The sequence below is a fragment of the Trachinotus anak genome, unplaced genomic scaffold (genome assembly GCF_046630095.1).
Source record: "Trachinotus anak isolate AG129_WGS33_773 ecotype Australia unplaced genomic scaffold, CSIRO_AGI_Tana_v1 ptg000007l, whole genome shotgun sequence".
In the NCBI taxonomy this organism is placed as follows: domain Eukaryota; kingdom Metazoa; phylum Chordata; class Actinopteri; order Carangiformes; family Carangidae; genus Trachinotus; species Trachinotus anak.
In genome coordinates, this window is record NW_027273858.1 from 9,862,780 (window position 1) to 9,883,309 (window position 20,530).

Genomic DNA, 20,530 nt, shown 5'->3' on the forward strand with positions numbered 1-20,530 from the left:
TTTACAAGACACCTCAAAATCTACAGCTTTTCAAACGTATTAAGTAAAGGCCTGCGTATTGTAAACAACATATGACTACGACACTTTTTATGATCCTCCTCCAAAAGATGTCCATGATATTTATGAGGTCTATATCTCTGTGCCTAGAATGAATTAGAGTCTTGACTGATTTATTCATTCACTCATAGCTCACCTGTGGTGGCATTTGCTGGTAGTCTGCCGAGTCTTAAAAAGCATTATAGCATACATATGCGGTGTGAATATGCACAAGGTTTAGCTTTACAGCAACAGGGGCAGTGGGTTGACACGCATCAGAGTTTTGTTTGGGTTTTAATAAAGCCTGTCAGGGAGTTTAAAAGACATGCATGGTCGGCTCGGCTCTTTTGATGGTGTGTATGTGACATGTTATTGCTGCTGGGTTTTTTTTTTTTTTTAACCTGATGATACAATCCTTCAAAGATGGTAATCTGTTTGATCTGTTTTGCAGGTGATCCTCATGTTGACAAAATACTACGACTTCAACTCTGGCAGAGTAACAGAGAGCTCTTTATGGAGGTAAGATCTCCTGTCTGGTGCTGCCTTACATCTATAGGGACATAGAAGCTGCAGCAAAACAAAGTGGTGTTATATCTGTTCAGTAATGATTTAACCCCAAAGTTCCTTTTTTTTTTGCTTCTGAAGAATCCTCTTTAATAGCTCACAAACATACGTAACATTGTTTTGTCAGCTTGATGACATTTCCTAATTATGTGCACTGTCTGAATTGTTTTATTAGTAGCCTATGTGAAATTAGAAGAACTTGTTTGGATTTCTGTTGTTGGAGCATAAGTTGTATCACATACTTTACTTTTTTTTGTCTTTGACTATTTGGCAAACAAAAGCAATATATATCTGTACATACTTAGATACATCTAGCTAAAACTTATGTAGTCTGATACAACAATCCTGCAATAAATCAGTGTTGTTGTAAGTGTTCAGTTTCTGTGGAAACTGTGTTAAAGAGGTGTTGATTCATGATCATTCTGGAGGATGTAGTCTGTGGTGCTGCTGAACTGCACTGCATTATGTTGACAGGTGTTCCTAATATTTTGTTCGCCCCATTGAAATCAATGAGGGTAGACTAAACAACACACACATCTTTGTTTAATCCAATACGGTTCAACATCAGCAAACATTGCACGCTCCAAAATAATCATAGTTTATTTAACACATCTTTAACACATTATGACCTTCATGAAGGAAGATTTATTAGGCGTTATATATACATTTACATTTACATTTAGCATTTGGCAGACACTTTTATCCAAAGCAACCTGCAAGTGATACAGGTGTGTATAAAATACACATGAATAAACATGAAATATGTCCTTATTTGGTTTAATAACAACAACAATGCTTTATGCTGATTTCCCCATGTTGTCACCTTCATCATTTTGCAAGCCCAATTTGTGGCAAAAGGAGGAGTTACGACTGTAATACTCTATGTTTTGATTTTTATAAGGTCATAATAAAAGAAGATATATTTGTAGGAAAGAAAGTGGTTGATTTTGCAGATTAATATTAAGTAGTAGTATTATTAATATTAGTTTTTATACATACAGCATTGGGTTCTGTGAGGCTCCAAACAATGAGGAAGTAAAGCCAATGTCGTCAACAAACAAGGGTGAAATTAACAATAATGACTACATATTTCCCAAATGTCTATAAAAATAAAATAAATTACAGGACTCCACAAACATGTTTTATATTGCTGTATAAAACATTCCATGGTCACTTGTTTTTGAAATGTCACCAAACAACTGAGACCGATATCTATGTCGTGACAGTGAATGACCTCCAAAATGAACTCAGCAAAGGAAAGCCATTCTCTTCAGGACAATCAATATTTTCAAGTTTATCTCTGGTTTTGAAAAAGCTGCAAAACCCTGCTATTGTCAACATTATTTTCACTCAACAGGCAAATAAATCCTCCATTCATCTATTTGAATTAGAAAACATGAAAATCACAAACCTTTGAATTACATTTTTACCCCAAAGCATCAACAATGATGATAATAATGATGATAATAATAATAATAATAATAGTAGTTCATCCTCTCACCATGCATCCCACACAGGATATTCTTGTTTATTTTGATAATTAAAAAAATCTCCATCCATCTAGCAAATTGCCTCATGACTACTGCTGCTGCAATTTTCTGCCTGCCTGATATGCTTAATGATACCATCAGCATCATAACTACTAGGTGTTGTTCAGTTCTCCTTTACTTTGCACCACAACCTATTTTCTATATCCTATAATTGAATTTTAGGTCAACAGATTATGGGACCACATATGAGAAACTTAATGAGAAAGTTGGGCCAAAAACCATACTGAGCTACTTGTACGTAAGTCCGAACAACAAAAGGAAGGTAGGTGTCCATGTGCTTGTTATGAAAAGTCCTGCCTGTGTTAATTAAATCTGTCAATTATTATCGGTGTGTTGCAGAGTTGTAATCATTTTCACTACAGAGCGGCCCTGCAGGAATCTGCAATATGTGTGTGTGACGAGCAGCACGTTCCACAAGCACACTTAAGCCCTGTGGAATGGATGCTGTCAAGGTGGGCCGCTGATCCCCCCGTCTCCTTTCTCGTCTCATCTCAGATCATGTTACTGACCGACCCGGAGGTGGAGAGCAGCCTGCTCATTAGCCTTGACGAGGGGGCGTCCTATCAGAAACACAGCTTAGCCTTTGATATCCTCAGCCTGCTTTTTCACCCCGAGCAGGAGGACTGGATTCTGGCTTACAGCCACGACCAAAAGGTAGCGTGTAGCTGTCATGTGGCATGAAATAGCTGGAATAAAAACTGAAAATGTGACAGGAAAAAACAAAATCTCCAGATGGAAATAAGAGTTGTTATGTATGGTTTACTTGCTGTATTTCTGATTTTGTTAGCTTGGTGTAGAGGCACTGTCAGATTGTTGTTCTGTTAGATTATATATCACAAGCCTATCAGGTCGCAACATAAGTAATATCTCTTTAAAGTGATACAAAACATAGGGTGCCGTCATGGACAAAAGCATTCATTTTGATAATAGCGGCTAGCTTTTAAGGACATAGTCTTCATGAGCAGAGACATCTACCACTTAAGTCAAGGCTACAGTTGCCGAAACAGACACAGCTGATCACCTGCTCCTCTAAACAAGTCGTAAGGTCTGGCTGCAGAGCCTTACTTTGAATGGATGTGTCCTAGACAGCACAGGGGAAGGTTAACAAAGGAGACACGCCCAAACAATTCTCAAGCTCTCTCTCTCTCTCACACACACACACATACACACACAATGGCGGGCATAAACACACACACCCTTCATTACTCTTTGTGAGAACCCTGCTGTCTGCTTCACTCAACACCTCAGATATCAAATTCGGCCTCCACAGTCTGCTATTGGAAGACTTGATTTTCAGAGAGAAGAAAAGTCAAGGTCTGAGAAGTGAAATAAACGGCGCTGGGAGTAAGATGAAAGCTTAGCTGAGAGCCATCGACAGGTCAAAATAAAGACGCTCCAGAGAAGTTTGCCTTCAGGTCATTCTGTATGTCTTTAGTTATAAGCTAAATTCTGTCAGGTGTTTTATATTTCCTTTTATCACAGCTAGAATGAAATTAATCTCAGGTTTCTGGTTTGATTTTACATTTATTGATTGTCTGTCATGTCTTTTAGAAGTTGCAAGCTCTTAGATAAGTCAAATTAATGTTACCATTGTAAAGCTCTGAGCTTAAGATGCCTGCTGCTTGATCATTAAAGCCAGATATGACAGGCCTTCTGAATGCTTGTTTCATACAATAATAGTCAAATGGGTGATTTTATAAAGACAGTTAGGCTGAAATCCTGTTGAGTTACTCTAAAGAGACACTTTGATTTTAACAAAGAGGCCTATGACCTCCCTTCTCTTTACCAAGACATCAAAGCAAATGATCTTTGCTGTTTTTATTTTAAAAACCTGGCTTCAGATCATTGTATTTTTATAGGAACTGACAGGTTTTCTAATCCCTGGTGCATTTTCACATAGAGTATGGGCTCAGTAGTGGAATACTCAAAAGATCATAAACATATTGATGCCCCAAAATCTACAACTTTAATGACAGCTACTTGATAATACAGTTGTACATAAATCTGGTAACAATTCTCTTGGATATTCTGACTTGGAAAATTATTCTTTATACTGTAACTCATTTGGTTAATGCATTCCTCTCATTTTCAGCTCTATGTCTCTGTGGAGTTTGGGAGGAGATGGCAGCTTGTGCATGATGGTGTCGTCCCCAACAGATTCTACTGGTGAGATCATCAATCAATCATTTGTAGAGCGTTTGTCTTTCTGGGAGTCTAATACTGCAATATGAATAATTGACAGTAGGCAGAATACAATTATACATTAATATATTAAATTGGATGCACATTTAGTGTTCTGTTCACAGGAGGAGTACAGGGGGGAAAAACCTTCACCGTATTTATTTTCATGTTCTATAGTTGAGTATATATGATTTCTGCTGGACAGGTGTTCACAGATTCTGTATACTGATGTAGTTTAAACATGAGTAAACAGTGACCAGGGTACTGACTCATACTGCATTAATATTAATATTAATAATAGTGTCTCATTTCCAGCAACAATATGAATTATTAAGTCAGAGTTAAACCTGTTGACAAGTCTGGCATGCATAAGTCCCAAGAGTACTGTCAAAAAAATGTTATGACTTTTTTTTGTTATTACAGTATGTGGTGGAAGAAATACTCTGATTCTTTACCTACATAAAAGTACCAATACAACAATGTAGAACAAGCTCCATTACAAGCAACAATTCTGCATCTAAAGGAGCTATTTGTAAGTTTTACTAATGTCACACAGCCAATGTAAGCATTAACATCTGTTTATTTATCAGTCTAGAAGAAACACTGCAAGGTCAGCGTCAGAATTCATTCCTTTAGACACCAAGAGCTGTCTCCAACGGCTGGAAGCAACCCTTCAGTTGTGCATCTATTTCTTTCACTTCTTTTCCTCTACTGAAGTTAGCATGCTAACCTTGTCACTTTCCAATACAGAGTTACTGTAGCATCCAGGCTGCCCTGAAAAAAGAACTGCTGCTCAGAGGGCCTATTATAACCTCCTGTCTTGTAAACACAATGATAGCTGAAGGGCTTGGTAAGGCTGGTAACTAAACCAGCATGTTAATGCTAATGTTGGCTATGTAGCAATTGCACACTGAAGCAAACTCCAGACCAAAACAAAAACCAGGGAAACTCAGATTGCAACACATGCCGAGGGGGTGCACTTGCTGCTCGGGACGCCATTACTTCGCTATATCTATACATATAGAAAATATTTGTTTGTTACTGTTTTTTTTTTTTGTTTCAAAGCAGAACTTGAGTAAATGTCCTGAGTTACTTTCCACCACTGATGACATTAAAGGTAAAACTGTGTAAAGGAAGTATCACTACACATTTTAATCCAATTGCTTTTATTGCTAAATTCCAAACCAGGCAGAGCTCACACTGATAAATAATGTAGATTTTCTTTTGTGCTCTAAGCCTCCAGTTTACACATACAGGGTAAAATTTGATGTGTTGAATGCAGTCTGCTTATGAAATATTGTTATGATAGTGTTGAGAGTGTGTCACAAATCGAATCATATCCAAACATTATCCATTTTCATTTCTTGTGGCTGTCTCCTTGAGCGTTTTAGCATTATTAGCGGTTGGGTGCTGGTACAGGGATTATGGCCTAGGATAAATCCTTAATTTATAATGGTTTTTATAGTTGTTGGCTACGAAATCCTTTTCACCCTCTTATCCACAGAATTAAAAAACAGACCCATGGATTAATGAAGGAGGCTGGAGTGACCTACAGTGGAGAGATATAAGTGTTTCTGCCTTGGTCTGGGAAATACAATGAGCCAACATGTTAACAATATTAGTGTGAATAAAAATCACTTGAGGGAAGAGGTGATGACTAAGTAGATATTAGACAAAACAAAGCACAAAGACTATCTGTTGTTTAATGAGGCAGATATTTTTAACCTCAAAGGAACATAGATGTATGACACTCATTTCTCGTGGAGGTTGAAGAGTAATCATGCTCCAGTGGTGCTAATTAATCATTCCCAATTTATTCAGCAAAACAGCTGTGGTAGACATAGGGTTAATGGTACAGTTCAAGATTGCAGCATCTGCATTAAAAAAAGTGTTCATGAAATAAATCCACAGTAACGACTATTTGTGCGTGCTTCGTTAGTTAGCTAGGTTGTTTATTGTGTTATGATGCACATGCAAGTTTCTGCCCACATGGACCCATAAGACGCCAAAAACACAGATACAGTGGTTAGACAAGAGCATAAATTCTTAGATATACTGTTACATTGCAAATAAAGAGCTGCCGTCCGAAGCACTGCTAATAAAATATGGCACAAAAAACCTTAAGGTTTTCATAATCATCCACCCGGCAGAGCTCATCCGAATTGCACAGAATTGTGGCCCTTAAATCATTGTATAATGAGCACAAAAAGTACCTCATTCTCAATCTCACCCAAGCCACATAACAAAGCCCTTTCTCTCCAGTCTCTAGCTAATGGTAATGTACCTGAGCTCGACTGTGCGCATAGAGATCTTTGGCTCTGCATCACATAACGCTTTATACTGTGGCTGTAATTTAGTTTGTAATTTAGTTTTGTGCCAAAGCATTTCTTATCAGGAACAATTCGCACTGCAACCTGTTTGCTAATAATAATTTGATAATAATAATTATTATTATTATAATTTTACCTCTCTAGCAAATCTCTCTAGTGAGCTGCTGTCCACAAGTTAAGTATATTACATTTACTCACATTCTTTAATATTAATATATACTGTGTATGTCCAATCATTATTTATAGTTTGAGTCAATATGCTAAGTAAGGACACTGGGGTCTGAGAATTCTTTAGCAGCATCCTGAAATTGAAGTGTTAGAAGATGATCAATCAAAAGCCATGTTTTTGATGTTCAACTATGTAATACACTTCCTTTTGTCCTCCAGGAAAAAAATGCTCCCCACACCATCAGAGATTCACTGTGGAAGAATCACTTTCATCCCTTCCTGCACTGCTCATCGCATCTAAAAAAATCTGACAAACGCGACTTACAAAAACATGTTAACAGGCACCTTTGCTAGGCAGACGTAGTGGTATGTGTTAGTTATGGGGGAACACAGTGTAACATTGCAGGGGTTTATTTAAGAGCAAGGGCTGCTGCTCGCTGATAGAATTGGATGAAGTGTTTGACAGAAAGTCCATTAAAAGAGATGGAGCTTTGAGGCAATTACAGAGTGCTGAGGGAAGCAGGACGGGGGCTTTTTATATTATAGTTCAGACACAGTATAGAAAATGAGAAGAAACCCATCTTGTGTCACAACAGCTGCTATTAATATAACAAGTGGTCACTCCTGTCGCTCTGCACATAACAAGTATTATGAAGAATCTCTATTAAAAGTGAATGAAATGGAAAAGTACACCTTACCCATAAAGAGCAGTGCAGGTCAAATGTCCATCAGGCCAGTGTTTATAGATAAGGTTGTTGTATTATTGCTGCAGATAGAACAGTAAAGATCCCAGCTGCATCTCTTATATCCCCCTACAAATTCAAAACAAAAACTCTTACGTGAACCACATATAATAACAGAAAATTGAAATAATTTTTCACAGTTTTATTTGTTTTGGTTATAGTCATTTACACGGCATCACTTTGTCAAAATAAGCCATGGGACAACAGCATACAGTTGATCAAGTTTTTTCCCTTAATGCCTCATTAAGCCACATGATTGTGAAATAAATAACAAGAATTGTTAAAATTACAAGACAAATGCTCTGTAACAAAGTCTATACAGCACTTTCTGTACTGCATGCTACATAATCAGTGGCTCCAAATCTTGGGGTCAAAACCAAATGAGTCTAAGTTTTACTTTTTTCAAGCTTATTGTAGTATTAGTTTGAGTGTTTAAAATCAGGTTGCACCATTAAAACTTGAGGAATGTCTTATCCAAAAGTAACATAACTGCCCAATATGAACATTTTTATGTATGACCAACCTGCTAGTCCTATGTAATCCTTTGTGTTTACGACTTAATTTCATTTATATATGTATCCATGTTGAAATGTATTTCAGGGTTAGTAGTATTCATGCTGTTTAGAATGACTGGTTTTATGTTAATCTAACCAATGCTATTAAACTATTCTCTTAGCTTTATCATACCGTTTTGTAATTTGAGGAACTCTCATTTTTGTTAAGTTTAATTTAAAATCTCCCCATTTTTCATTTTTTTAACATTTTGTGCAACTTTGTGCAACTTTGTGCTGCAGTGTCAGATGTGTAAAGAATTATTTTACTCTTCTACAGGGCTGGTGTACAGTATCAGCAATCTGTGGTTAGTTTTGTCACTTAGTAACAGCTGATGTTTAAGTAAAAACTAGTTTGTGGGGTGCGTTTAGTGATGTGTAAATCTTTCACTTAGTTAACACTTGCGTTTTATATTGTAATAAAACAATTTCATTTTTTTAAGGAAAACAAACAGTATGTGAGAAAGAACAATCAGTGTGAGTCAGTCGACTCATGTTTACAAGTACAGCTCATGTTTTAATGATGCCATACAGTACATTAGCTGTGATGAGGATAGAAAACAAGACATGGCTTAATTTTAAAGGGTCACAAGGCCTGTAGGTAAGGGATGTTGTTAATAATGTACATGATGTTACTATTAATAGAAATTTGCCTGTAAGTAGAAACCTAATGTTTAATAGATGTTTCTCATGATGTTACAGGTCCAGACTGGGTTTAGATAAAGATCAAGGAATGATTCATCTGGAGATCAGTGTCTCTGATGGACGTGAGTAATAATGTGACATATTACTCGTTAAATGACATCTTTCTGTTGTGTTTGTGTGTATTATAACGTATATTATTATATTAGAGAACATTTCAAATTTCTCTTACTTTTGTGTGTAATTCTTAAATTTATTTTTTATTTTTTTATTTATTTTTTTATTTTGTATATTATATATTCTGTGCTACAACTCCCTTCCTCATCTGACCTAGCTGCATGGAGACTTTTCATACGATTGAGCTAATTCATTTTTTAAAGGCCAGGCTATGACTTGGCTATTTTCTTGGCCACAGCACAGAGAGGGAGGCACTTCCATAAGGCCTCGTGTGTTAATGCCCTGTCCCTGGGGAGATCGCCTCATTTGGCTGATGCTAACACACTGGGACAGCTCTCTCTACTTTATCTATTAGTGAGAATAAGGAGTATAAAGAATCCACAATTTTGCCTCAGTGGCTCACTTAATACCATCAGCATAAGCAATGCTAAACCTTGACTGTGGTCTGCAGAAGGTTGTTTGTTTTCCTCTTTGTCATATTTTTAGCACTGATTTCTTGCTTACCCACAGGGTCACAGTACATAACTTGTAAACTTCAGAACTGCTCTGATGGAAACAAGGGCAAGCCTTTCCCTGGATTTATCATCCCTAATTCCCTGGTGGTTCAGGATGAATACGTTTTCATCCAGGTGGGTTTTTATTGCAAGGTCTGGCTTCATTAAAAGACAATTAAAAGCTGTAAAATCACTGCATTCAATCGCATCTTAATGTACAGTCATGTTTTTCATTAACTAAAAGGGGCCATTATCCTGGGAAAGGATGGCATGAAACTGAAATCACACTGTTGTGTATTATGCTCAGAGCTGCACTCTGTCATAATGCACAACAACCTAATTACCACAAACTCAGAGTTTTGATGGTGGTTTAAACTGTTTAATACATGCTGCTAGCAATCAGTGTACACAGTTAATCTTACTAATATTCACCTGAAATGTGATTAACTGCAAATCGCACTGTATTGCTTTTCTAGGTGCCAATAGGTGGCCAGTCTGTCCATTATGTGTCCTATAAAAGAAACGCTTTCTACCCGATGAAGCTTCCTAAATACACTCTGCCAAAGGTAAGGCTGCTGGACAGGCTGCAGTGTTTTGGTGAGTTAAGCACATGCAGAGCAACAGGCAGCAGAGCAAGTGCAGCATTAATTTTGCTGTGAAACCCACTATTTATTCCTTCAGGCTACTCTGTGGTGCCATGATGACTTACTGTGGGTTGATTTTTCAAATGATCTGAAGTACATTTGTTTCCAGTTAGACATAATGTTTGCTGACAAATCCATTAAGTTGTTTTCCCCACATTATTATCCTTCTGAAAATTGATTCTGTTATGCATAATTATATCCTTAGATCTTGTGTTTATTTAAGACCCATGCCTAGTTTTTAATCAGTTCCCCTCCCGTCTGTTGACGGGAAATGTCTGAAAATGAAGCTGGAGTTGCACAGTCAGTGTTCCCCAGAACTCCAAAGGAACTTTTTGAAGTAGAAAGGGTCATTTGCATTTGCACACAACAGTATTCTGCACTAATTTCCATTCACTGAAGGCACAGCAGGGTGGCTTAGTGGTTTGAGAGACAGTGTCATAACAACAGGAGAGATTTAGTGCCCACTGTGTTGTTTCGATCAATCTTTCCATCCATCCATCCATCCATGTACACTGTCAAAATTTCCTTGAAGGACACACATCCCCTATCTCGCCTCACTCTGGGAAAAGGATTCAGTAAAATTAAATGAAGCCTGTCCTCATTTTTAGTGCATGGCATGAAGCGCCTGAGGTCTGATCGCTGCTGATCCTGACTGAATGATGTCAAGAAGTGACGAATCGCTAGCTTGCTGCTCAAGCTCTGTGGCGGCTATTTTGCGCACTACAAATCAGATTTGCCTTTTTTTTTTTTTTTGCTGAGAGAGCTCCCTTAAATCGATTCTGAAAACCTTGTTGGCTGGTTAGTTGCCTAATCCACACAGAGACTCATGAATTTCATATATTTAGGACTTGCAGATAATCAGCACAGATGATAACCAGGTGGTGGCAGCGATTCAGGACTGGCACCAGAATGACTCCTACAACCTGTACATGTCTGAGTCCAGAGGACTGCTGTTCACCCTGATGTTGGAGAATGTTGTGAGCAGCGGAGGACCTGAGGGCAACATCATGATAGACCTGTATGAGGTAAGCAGTGACAGCGCTATCGGCGTGCCGCTGTCATCTGTTTTCATGTTCCAGGTTATTCCAGGTCGAACACACCCTACTCAAATCCATGGCCTAGTTTTGTGACTGCTGCGGTTTATAGGACAATGTGTCATGTTCAAGCAACTAATTTGTGCAGTAAATGAGTGCAATTTTACATGCATGCAAAATGATTTTCTGTTATGCAAAATGATTTTCTGCCTACATATTCCGTATGTTCCAATGCTGCCCACATTTGGAATAGACTAAATTTATTTTACATTTAATTAGTGCTGAAATTAGTATGTAAATTAGTAGTTTATTAAGTAACTCAAAATCAATTTCACAGCTATTTTAATAATTTATTAAACACTGAAATTGTAAATCAAACAAAAATGCAAAACATTTTCTGGTTTCTGTTCCTCAGATATGAGAATTAGCTGTAGAATGTTGAATCTTTACAAACTGATTATCTCAGTGTTTAACCTCGGGGTTTGAACTATTGGTCAGACAAAGGAAGAAATTTGAAGAGGTGACTCAGGAATTACTGGATATTTTTCACTATGTTTGGACATTATATGGACTGAATGATCAATCAGCGTTGAGGGCTGGCTTTAGCAGCATGCATTGGTCATGGACAGGCTGCTAATCTGGGCTCATATAGATCATATAGACAGATAAGTTGGAGTCTTCAGTTTGTTTTTTCACTATGAGAGCGCGAGAGAGCTAGAAGAGAGCTATGTGCAAACAAAAAGGTCCCATTTACTGTGTGTATCTAAGAGCACCATAGAAATTTGAATTCCTGCTTTGAGAACTTTCTCAGACAGTAAAACAGACTCTGCCTCTGACAAGTTAAGTGCCAGCAGACAGCCTAAAACTTTCCTTAGAGTTATTCTTGATTTTCTGTTTTGTTTTCCTCAAATGTACCCTGCGCCCAGGGGTCATGGATGTCCTCGCCATAATGGAACAGATGTTGGTACACTGCATTTTATTCTGCAGTATCTGAGTAGCTCACAAGTTTAGTAAACTCCGGTGTCACTTACAGCCCACAGTCACAATACAGGCGAAATAGCAGCTTTAACTTGTGCCCTGAACACGTTATATCTGTGTTGACAGATGTACTATGAGGTTGCATCACTGCCCATGTATGCATCACTCTAGATTATCCTCATCTTGTAGCCAGCAGTAAAAGCCTCACACTGTTACACACCTAAAATAGCCATCAGCAGTGGTTACTCTCACTGCTCACTGACCTCCACGCACATCGTGCGCCCAGACCTATTTAGCTGCAACGACAGACTAGTGGTCTAAATGTCCAAGTAGTCCACTAGTCCAAATGGAAGAGAAATGGGAACTCAAGTGGTAGCTGCATCTCCATCTCTGTGCACATAAATACAAAGAAGATGAAATATCTCAGGGCTGCGCCATATGCTGTTTTGATTCTAGAGTCCTACAGATGGTCCAAAATAGTGCTCCCTGTCAGAAAAACTATCACTTTCAGACTTCTCTTCGTCTCCGAACTAGGCCTTCAGCTTTATTTAAGTTTGAATAATTTACGGCTACTTTTTTTTCCCACTCTCTTTTTTGTTATTTTTCCTCCTACTGCTCTCCGTCTCTCATGTTCGCAGGTTGCAGGGATTAAAGGGGTGTTCCTGTCAAATAAAGTTGTTGAGAACCAAGTGAAAACTTATATCACATACAACAAGGGGAGAGACTGGCATCTTCTTCAGGCTCCAACAACCGATCTCCAGGGAAACAAGGTCTATTGTGAACAAGTAAGTGGGCCACTGACAAAATATAGATTTGGTTACTTGGATTTCCATTATCTGCTCAAATAATACACTGAATCACACCATACCATGGTCACAGACTGTAAATAAATATGTATCAAATCAACACAGCTCAGGCCTTGTAAAATTTATATTACAATTTTTTTTATCCATTTTGGCAAAAGCCACCCATCTATATAACACTATTACTTACATTATTAAATTATTGAGTTATTTCAACAAAACTGTCATTAATACATGGTAAATGCAGAAATATGAAGATATTAGATTAATAATGTTATATTGCTTGTATTATTAGCAATAGTAGTAGTGGTAGTAGTTTATCATAATACATTGTATTATGTTGCATTGTACAATATATTGTATAATAACAACTGGGATGATTTCAGTGATTTGATGGATGACTTAATAAATTAGTTAAGAAAGACTGTTATGTTCCCATTCATTATTACAAGACTGTTAATCTGTTCAGTTAAATTGTTTTTGGCATCTAAATTTTTATTCATTTTAAAGGAAAGGTTTTGTGCACGGCAGCAAGTTAAACTTTAAATTATCACATAGTCACAAGAAGAGATATTACTGAAAGACGTGGTGCAGAAAGCAGAAAAACTAATGGAAATAAAGCAAAATAGATGGAAGGAGCATAAACAAAACTGGTAGAGCCAGACTAGGAAAACATAAAAAAAAAATAAATGGAAAACAATCCTTTACACAGGAGATTCTGAAATGAAAGAGTCTAAAAAAGGTCTCACGAACATATCTACCCTTCAATCTACTGTGCATACACTCAATAAGATGCTATTTCCACTATTTCATCTTCCCAGTCATTTTAAATCTGAACCTTTAGTTGCTTTCGACTGTGTTACGTGTCACCATACCAACTATAATAACAGAAAACACACACTTTGATATGTTTGGTATTTGAGTCAGCATGAATCAGGAGTCAATGATGCTTTCATATTGAAGCATAAATCACCAGTTAATCGCATCCATTCTGTGGAGAGTTTGTGTATGATAATATTTGTGTTGAGAAACTTTGCTTCTTTGACATATTTAGTTTACCACAAATATTCAGCCTTTTTTTGTGCTCAGAGTCCTGTTACAGATCTCACTGCCATACCAGTTTCACATTTTCTTAAGGTTTTTAAATAAATGAGTGTCCATTTTAATAACCCTCAGCAAACTCTTAGCTCTTTTCATAAAGAATTAACTTATAGTCTTAGGTCCACTATTAATTCAGGGCAGTTTTTCTGCTGGGTTTTTTTTATGGTATGAACCATGTCTGTATCTAACCTTTCAATTTCACATTCTGACAACAGCAAACTAATCTCCTTTGTGTTCCTCAGCCGTTCTGTTCGTTACATCTGCACCTTCATGTGTCGGAGAATCCTTACACCTCAGGAAACATTGTCAGCAAAGATTCAGCTCCAGGAATTATAATAGCATCGGGTGAGGACATTGTTTGATTTGCACATCCATGCTGTTGTTTGCTCTCAGCCTTAATGCCGCTCCTTGATCATATCCCTCAGTTCTCCCAGTCAGATCTGTTCTTTAGTTCTGGTCCCAGCTCTGTCTTTCTCAGCTGGCAGCAGTTTGCAAAATGAAATGAAACCCATCTCTCCTGCGCATCTGTTTCATGTTCAATGCAAAGGGTTGCCTGAGTAAATACTAAGATGTCAACCACACTGATTTGCCAGTGTTTAAGTGACTTCTTGAAATAATGAAGATTAAAAAAAACACTGATCTTCTTCCTTTTGTATTCAGGTGTGGTCGGACCTGAGCTGACCGGTACTAATGTCAGTATTTTCATCACATCTGATGCTGGAAATACCTGGAGAGAGGTACAGTACAGTTACCATAAGACTAGGGTTTGGTGCAAATGTTGTGATGCCAATACCTGTACAATATCCTATGTTTATGCAGCAATAGCTTATGAATAGGTTACTTAGCTGAGCAAGATTACCTTTTCTCACAAAAACTTTTCACCTATTCACCAAAATGGAAAGAACTTCTTCAAAGCTTCTGCGCTAAATACCATCTTTCCCTATAACTTCCTCACAATATAATACAGAGCACAATGAAAAACTATGTCTGCAGTCAGACATTATCTGAATAAAGAATAAGAGAAGAAAACAAGGAATCTGACTGAGCATTTAATACCAGCTTTCAGTTCATGGTGCTGCAGTCGCAGTTGCAAAGAAATAAAGAATTGAGGTTTGACACGCAGCCTTGTGCGAGACATGTGGATCTCTGATCTGTAAAACAAATAAATCAAAAGGAGCACGCAGATTTTTTGCCGTCGGCTTAACGCTCCAGAATTCAACAAAGAGAGTAACACTTGCTTGACGCTTTTGTTTGTTCACACAACTGGGACTCTTGTGCAAAGAACAGCTGTGGTTTCTACTTTAATGTGTAGGTGTAAGTAGGCATGTTCCTTAAGTTGCATACTTTGTGGAGACGTGAACTTTTCTCTGGTGGGATAAAGTGAAGCTGGTCGGTTGTGTCTGCAGGTTTTTCAGGAAGAGTACAGTGTGTTTTTCCTGAATCAAGGAGGATCTCTGGTGGCCATCCGACACACACCTCTGCCAATTAGGCACATTTGGTAAGACTCTCCAAGGATGCACTGCATCTTTTTAGAGGCTATACTCAATCTTTAAAACAAGAAGTCACACTGCGCCCCTGCTGAGGCTTTTCTTACTGAATCCAACTCTATTGGTGGCTTGTCTGTCTGTGATCCAACCATTGTTCTGTCCCTCAGGCTGAGTTTTGATGAGGGCAGAAACTGGGACAAATATAGCTTCACCTCCTCTCCGCTCTATGTTGATGGGGTGCTGGGGGAGCCTGGAGAGGACACCCTCATAATGACGTAAGATATGAAGGAGCCATAAAAAGTGAATGTTTGTTAATTACTGTACTAGTTAATTATATATTGCTCTGATGAAGACTTAGAAGTGTACATGAATATGCTTCAATTTATTTAATGTGGGTTTGAAAGGGTTTCATAAGCCCAAGATGTAGAGGGGTTTCTCAACCCACAGAGGAAAATGGATTTAAGTCAATGCATCAAAATTAGCAAAGTGATGTTACAATGTTTCCTTTTTTTCACACAACTTTTTTTTTCCTTGGATCTGCCCCATGTACCAAATGTTTTTGACCTTTTTGTTTGTGCAGAATATTTGGTCATTTCAGTCATCGATCTGAATGGCAACTTGTCAAAATTGACTTCCGGTCCATTTTCCAACATCGATGCACATCTGAGGATTATCTGACATGGCAGTTACACAGTGAGGTAAGAGGATTTCACTGCTACTTGAATGTTGATAAGATGAACTTTAAGCCATTGATTAAACTCGAGTGAGTCTCTTTGATTCAGTCAGACAATAAAAGCAAAAGATCGTAAAAAGACATAAAAAAGGGGGAAAAAGACCCTCTGAAATTTTTTATGATGCATTATTCATCACAGGGGGAAGTGTGCATCATGGGAATGAAGAGAATCTTCCAAAAACTGAAAGCAAACGTTCGATGTGTCAAGGCCAGAGATCAGTATATTTCCCAGATGTCAGACTCTTGCCCGTGCACAGAGGCAGATTTTGAGTGGTGAGTTCCCTGCTCTGCAGCTACTCTTTTCACTTCATTAAATCCAATGAATGCACAACACTTTATCAATCTCCAGAGGCAGAGTCTGTGAAGCAAACGTAAAGCAGAACAAGAGGAGAGTCTTAATATCTTATATCTTATAATTCACTATGTTTTAATATTATTTCTGTTATATCTTCTGTCTATCTATCTATTCTGTCTAATCTATCTGTCATCTTAATATAATATCAGATTTCAAAATATATCTATGTACCTACCACATGTGTGCAAAATTACATGTAAACAATCAAGCCGATGTCCAGAGCAATGAACTCTGGTCACACATTACATCAGACCAAACTCTTAAGACAGGTAAGACAAAAACTTTAAATTGTTAAATTTTAACTACAGTTTGTTTGGAAAAAGCTGTAGGATCACATAAAGATGGCTGATAATATTGAATAACTGCTCAGCAGGCAAATTCAAATTCAAATAAGTTTTATTAGCATGACAGATCAGAGATATTATATTGACAAAGCAGTACAGAAAATGACTAATATTGATAGACTATTAGCAATAAATATACAACAATATGCAAATATCAGCATCATATCAAATACAATATAATAAAAGAGTATTAAATAACAATTGCATTCCATTCAGCTCATGACCACGCAGGGCAGAAAAGGCCTAACAGAGAGAATAACAGTCACACTTTTACAGATGTAATCACTCAAACATTTACTACAGAGTTTGTTTCTCCTCATGACAACAGTCATCATATTTTGCAGCTAATACTGCACATGGACCTTTCTCCCCCACATAGACAGGCCAGTCTCTGAGGATCAGGGACATGGATAAACTCAGGGGTTATTGATATGTTATTTATTTTCTTCAAAGAAAAAAAAAAAATATTTTTAATAGTACAGTAGGAAGAGAGATTCTGTCTCAATCTCTCTTTAATGACAAAGTGAACACAGCCTGGCCTCCCTGGGAAGTCTGTCCTGCCTGTAACGGTCCAATGTTTGATTTAATTTTCTTTTTGTTTTGAGATGATATGTTTGGGCCAGATTGTTTGGTGTCTGTCCTTAAGCTCTTGTGTGTGTAGGCAGAGTCTCAGGACCAGTCACAGTCAAATATGTGATAGGAGCACACTGCTGCATCTTTCTACTTGTATGGAGTGCCCGGAATAGATCTGCATAATGAATGACACTAATGGTTCAGCCAAGACTCTATTATAAGCTTCTTCTTGATGTCTCACAAGTATTGCTTCAAGTCTGAACTTCTTGTTGATCACTTCACTCTGTCTCATACTTACTTTCATCTTTTTGTTCTAGTCCTAATTGATCAGCACTGACTAGTACATTACAAGCTTAACACCACTCTATTACTAAAAGACTCATTAAACTTTGCAACTCTGGCTCCTGAGACTGTTTCCCTGATCATGATGAAAGAATTGTGACAGAGCCTTCTGACTTTGCCAAGGTATAATTATAGTTTGTGTAAACACGAGCAATGCTTTTCCTGCTTCAGAGGTTTGATACAAAAAACATCAACTCTCAATTACTCCAGACTGCTGTGCTGTGAACATTTTTCTCTTGCCCAGAACACCTCCATTCACAGTGGACATGCACTTGCTGTGTATGATTCCCTTTGAGCTGAGTGATTGTATCTGATATTTTAAATAAATGATAACTAATCTTGATAACACCTTAATGTATCTTTTTTTTTTTTTTTTTGCATTTGTTATTCCAACTGAAACAGCGACTACGGGTTTGAGAGGCAGATTGATGGGAGCTGCACTCCGGCTTTCTGGTTCGTTCCTTCAGCAGCATCTAGAGACTGCATCACGGGGGACAGCTTCCTCAACACCACAGGGTACGCCTGATTCGCTTGTACCCACATAAGCAAGGGCAGTCGTTGGGGCACAAATACCCTTGATTACATTTAAGCTTTACTTCCTGCTATTCTGTGTGGAAATTGTTGTTTGCATACTACACATGAATGGCTGGTAACCTTGAATAACCTTCTGGTAACTTCCTGTGTGCATATACAGGATGTATTGTTGTATGTACGATAGGATGCCTGTTTATTCACTCATGCTGTGTTTCTCTTTGTCTTTTCGGGGTCTTCACTGAATTCCAGATATCGCAAGGCTTTGTCTAACAACTGCACTGAAGGAACTCTACTGAAGTACAGCCCCAGGCGACAGAAGTGTCCCAGTCAGGTCCCCAGAGGCCTCCAGCTCTTCACCAGCGAGGGAACACTGGTGGCGACGATGGGGAAGAATGTCACCTTCTTGGTCTTTCTGGAAGAGGTGTTGACTTCACTTAAACGAAGCAACAGTAGTGTGTGCACCAGGAACCAGGCTGCATGTTTTTTCTTTTGCGTTTAGTGTATTATTGGTATATGGAAATGCTGTCACAGAAGCTGGAGCTCCAGTGTATCACATAAATATACAATGACGTGACTTACCACTTGACCTTGTTCTTGAAGATATTATAGAAAATGCACTCTGTTATGTGTCGGCGAGGCCACTGACAAACAGCTGAGGCTACAGTGTGAGTGACAGTATTTTGTTTTCTCTTTGAAGGGTCTTGGCTCCACAACGAGTGTAACAGTGGACTTCGGCGACGGGACCGCCATATCATATGTTAACATTAGCTCCATCGATGACGGGGTCAAGCATGTCTACAGTAAAGTTGGCATCTACCAAGTTTCTGCAACAGCGAGCAACACTCTGGGCTTTGACAGGGTGACACTCTACCTCCACGTCTCCTGTGAGTCAAAACCACCAACTTTTCAAAGTTGCTGTCAAAACTTTAAAAAAGCTGTCTAATCAAAGATTTTTTTTTCCCCCTTTAAAATATATGAGTCATTGTCCGTATTATTTGAATCACTTGTTAAATACCTCTATTCTCCAAGTGTGGATTTATTATAAAATCACCTGCATCACTGCTGTGAGACAGACAGACAGACAGACAGACAGACAGACAGACAGATAGATAGATAGATAGATAGATAGATAGATAGATAGATAGACAATAATTGTGCAGAATGCGTATCATAAATGCAGTCAAAGTATAATGTAGACAGCATGTACAGATGGTAGAGCAGCAGTGTGTTCACCTGTCACATAGAGGTGAGCTGTTGATGAGTGTTACAGTGAACGGTACAAATGATTTCCTGAAATGTTCTTTGTGACAGCAGAGCTGATTAAGTCTGTTAGAAAACGAGCTCTGCTGTCTCTGCAGTGTGTCATGCAGGGGATGGGATGGATTGTCCATGATGGAGAGCAGTTTGTTCAGTGACCTCCTGATCCTCACTGGCTCAGTTCTGACCAATGACGGTCTCAGCCGAGCGAATGAGTTAATTGGTCCTGCTGGCTTCTCTGGCACAGATGCTGCTCCCCCAGCAGACCACAGCACAGTAGATAGCACTCATTACCACAGACTGATTGAAGATCTCCAGCATCTTGCTGCATACATTGAAAGATCTGAGCTTCCTCAGACAGAACAGTCTGCTCGTCCCCTCCTTGTACAGAGCGTCAGTGTTGCTCCTCCTTTATTACAGCTAATCATAGACTGTGAGATCCAGCAGCCTTCAAATAGTTCAAAATACGTCCACTTGTCGGCCTTTGGAAATGAAAAAAATAATATGAAACACTTCAGCAAATGTGCTCATGACTCTTCAGTAACTTCAAATTGGCTCATTAAAGAAAGCCTTGAAAACTCCATCCTAAGTTTTGAGTGTCACTCACCCTGTGTAGGCATTAAAGACGCCTGTTAGTTGTTTCCTCATTGACAGAGAAGAGCAGCGGTCAACTTCAATTCAGCTCATTATAATGGATTCCTGTGGTGACATTTTCATGGCAGCAAAAAACATCAAACCATCCTCAGACACTTGTCAAGCAACAACTTCTCCAGGGTCTGTCGATACACTCACTGTGTTCCAGACACTGTTGTGCCAAAACATGGCTAAATACAAGGCCACTGTTGGAGGTCTGAGCATCATGGAAGCAGAATATTTATATTTATATAAATATGAATTGAATATATTCTA

General features: G+C 38.3%; 1 protein-coding gene across 3 annotated transcripts in view; it reads left to right on the forward strand.

The window, feature by feature from the left end:
• The window catches only part of LOC139622788 (VPS10 domain-containing receptor SorCS1-like), a 47,218-nt gene that overhangs the window by 15,312 nt on the left and 11,376 nt on the right, over positions 1-20,530 (forward strand). For all 3 annotated transcript variants that reach the window (XM_071480386.1, XM_071480387.1, XM_071480385.1), the window contains exons 2-19: positions 488-555; positions 2,313-2,412; positions 2,646-2,804; positions 4,243-4,316; positions 8,826-8,890; positions 9,453-9,571; positions 9,913-10,002; positions 10,926-11,105; positions 12,731-12,877; positions 14,239-14,341; positions 14,657-14,733; positions 15,403-15,494; positions 15,651-15,758; positions 16,064-16,181; positions 16,356-16,489; positions 18,233-18,346; positions 18,614-18,785; positions 19,062-19,248. In XM_071480386.1, coding sequence (XP_071336487.1) covers positions 488-555; positions 2,313-2,412; positions 2,646-2,804; positions 4,243-4,316; positions 8,826-8,890; positions 9,453-9,571; positions 9,913-10,002; positions 10,926-11,105; positions 12,731-12,877; positions 14,239-14,341; positions 14,657-14,733; positions 15,403-15,494; positions 15,651-15,758; positions 16,064-16,181; positions 16,356-16,489; positions 18,233-18,346; positions 18,614-18,785; positions 19,062-19,248 — 2,107 coding nt within the window. The remainder of the gene's footprint in view (positions 1-487; positions 556-2,312; positions 2,413-2,645; positions 2,805-4,242; positions 4,317-8,825; positions 8,891-9,452; positions 9,572-9,912; positions 10,003-10,925; positions 11,106-12,730; positions 12,878-14,238; positions 14,342-14,656; positions 14,734-15,402; positions 15,495-15,650; positions 15,759-16,063; positions 16,182-16,355; positions 16,490-18,232; positions 18,347-18,613; positions 18,786-19,061; positions 19,249-20,530) is intronic.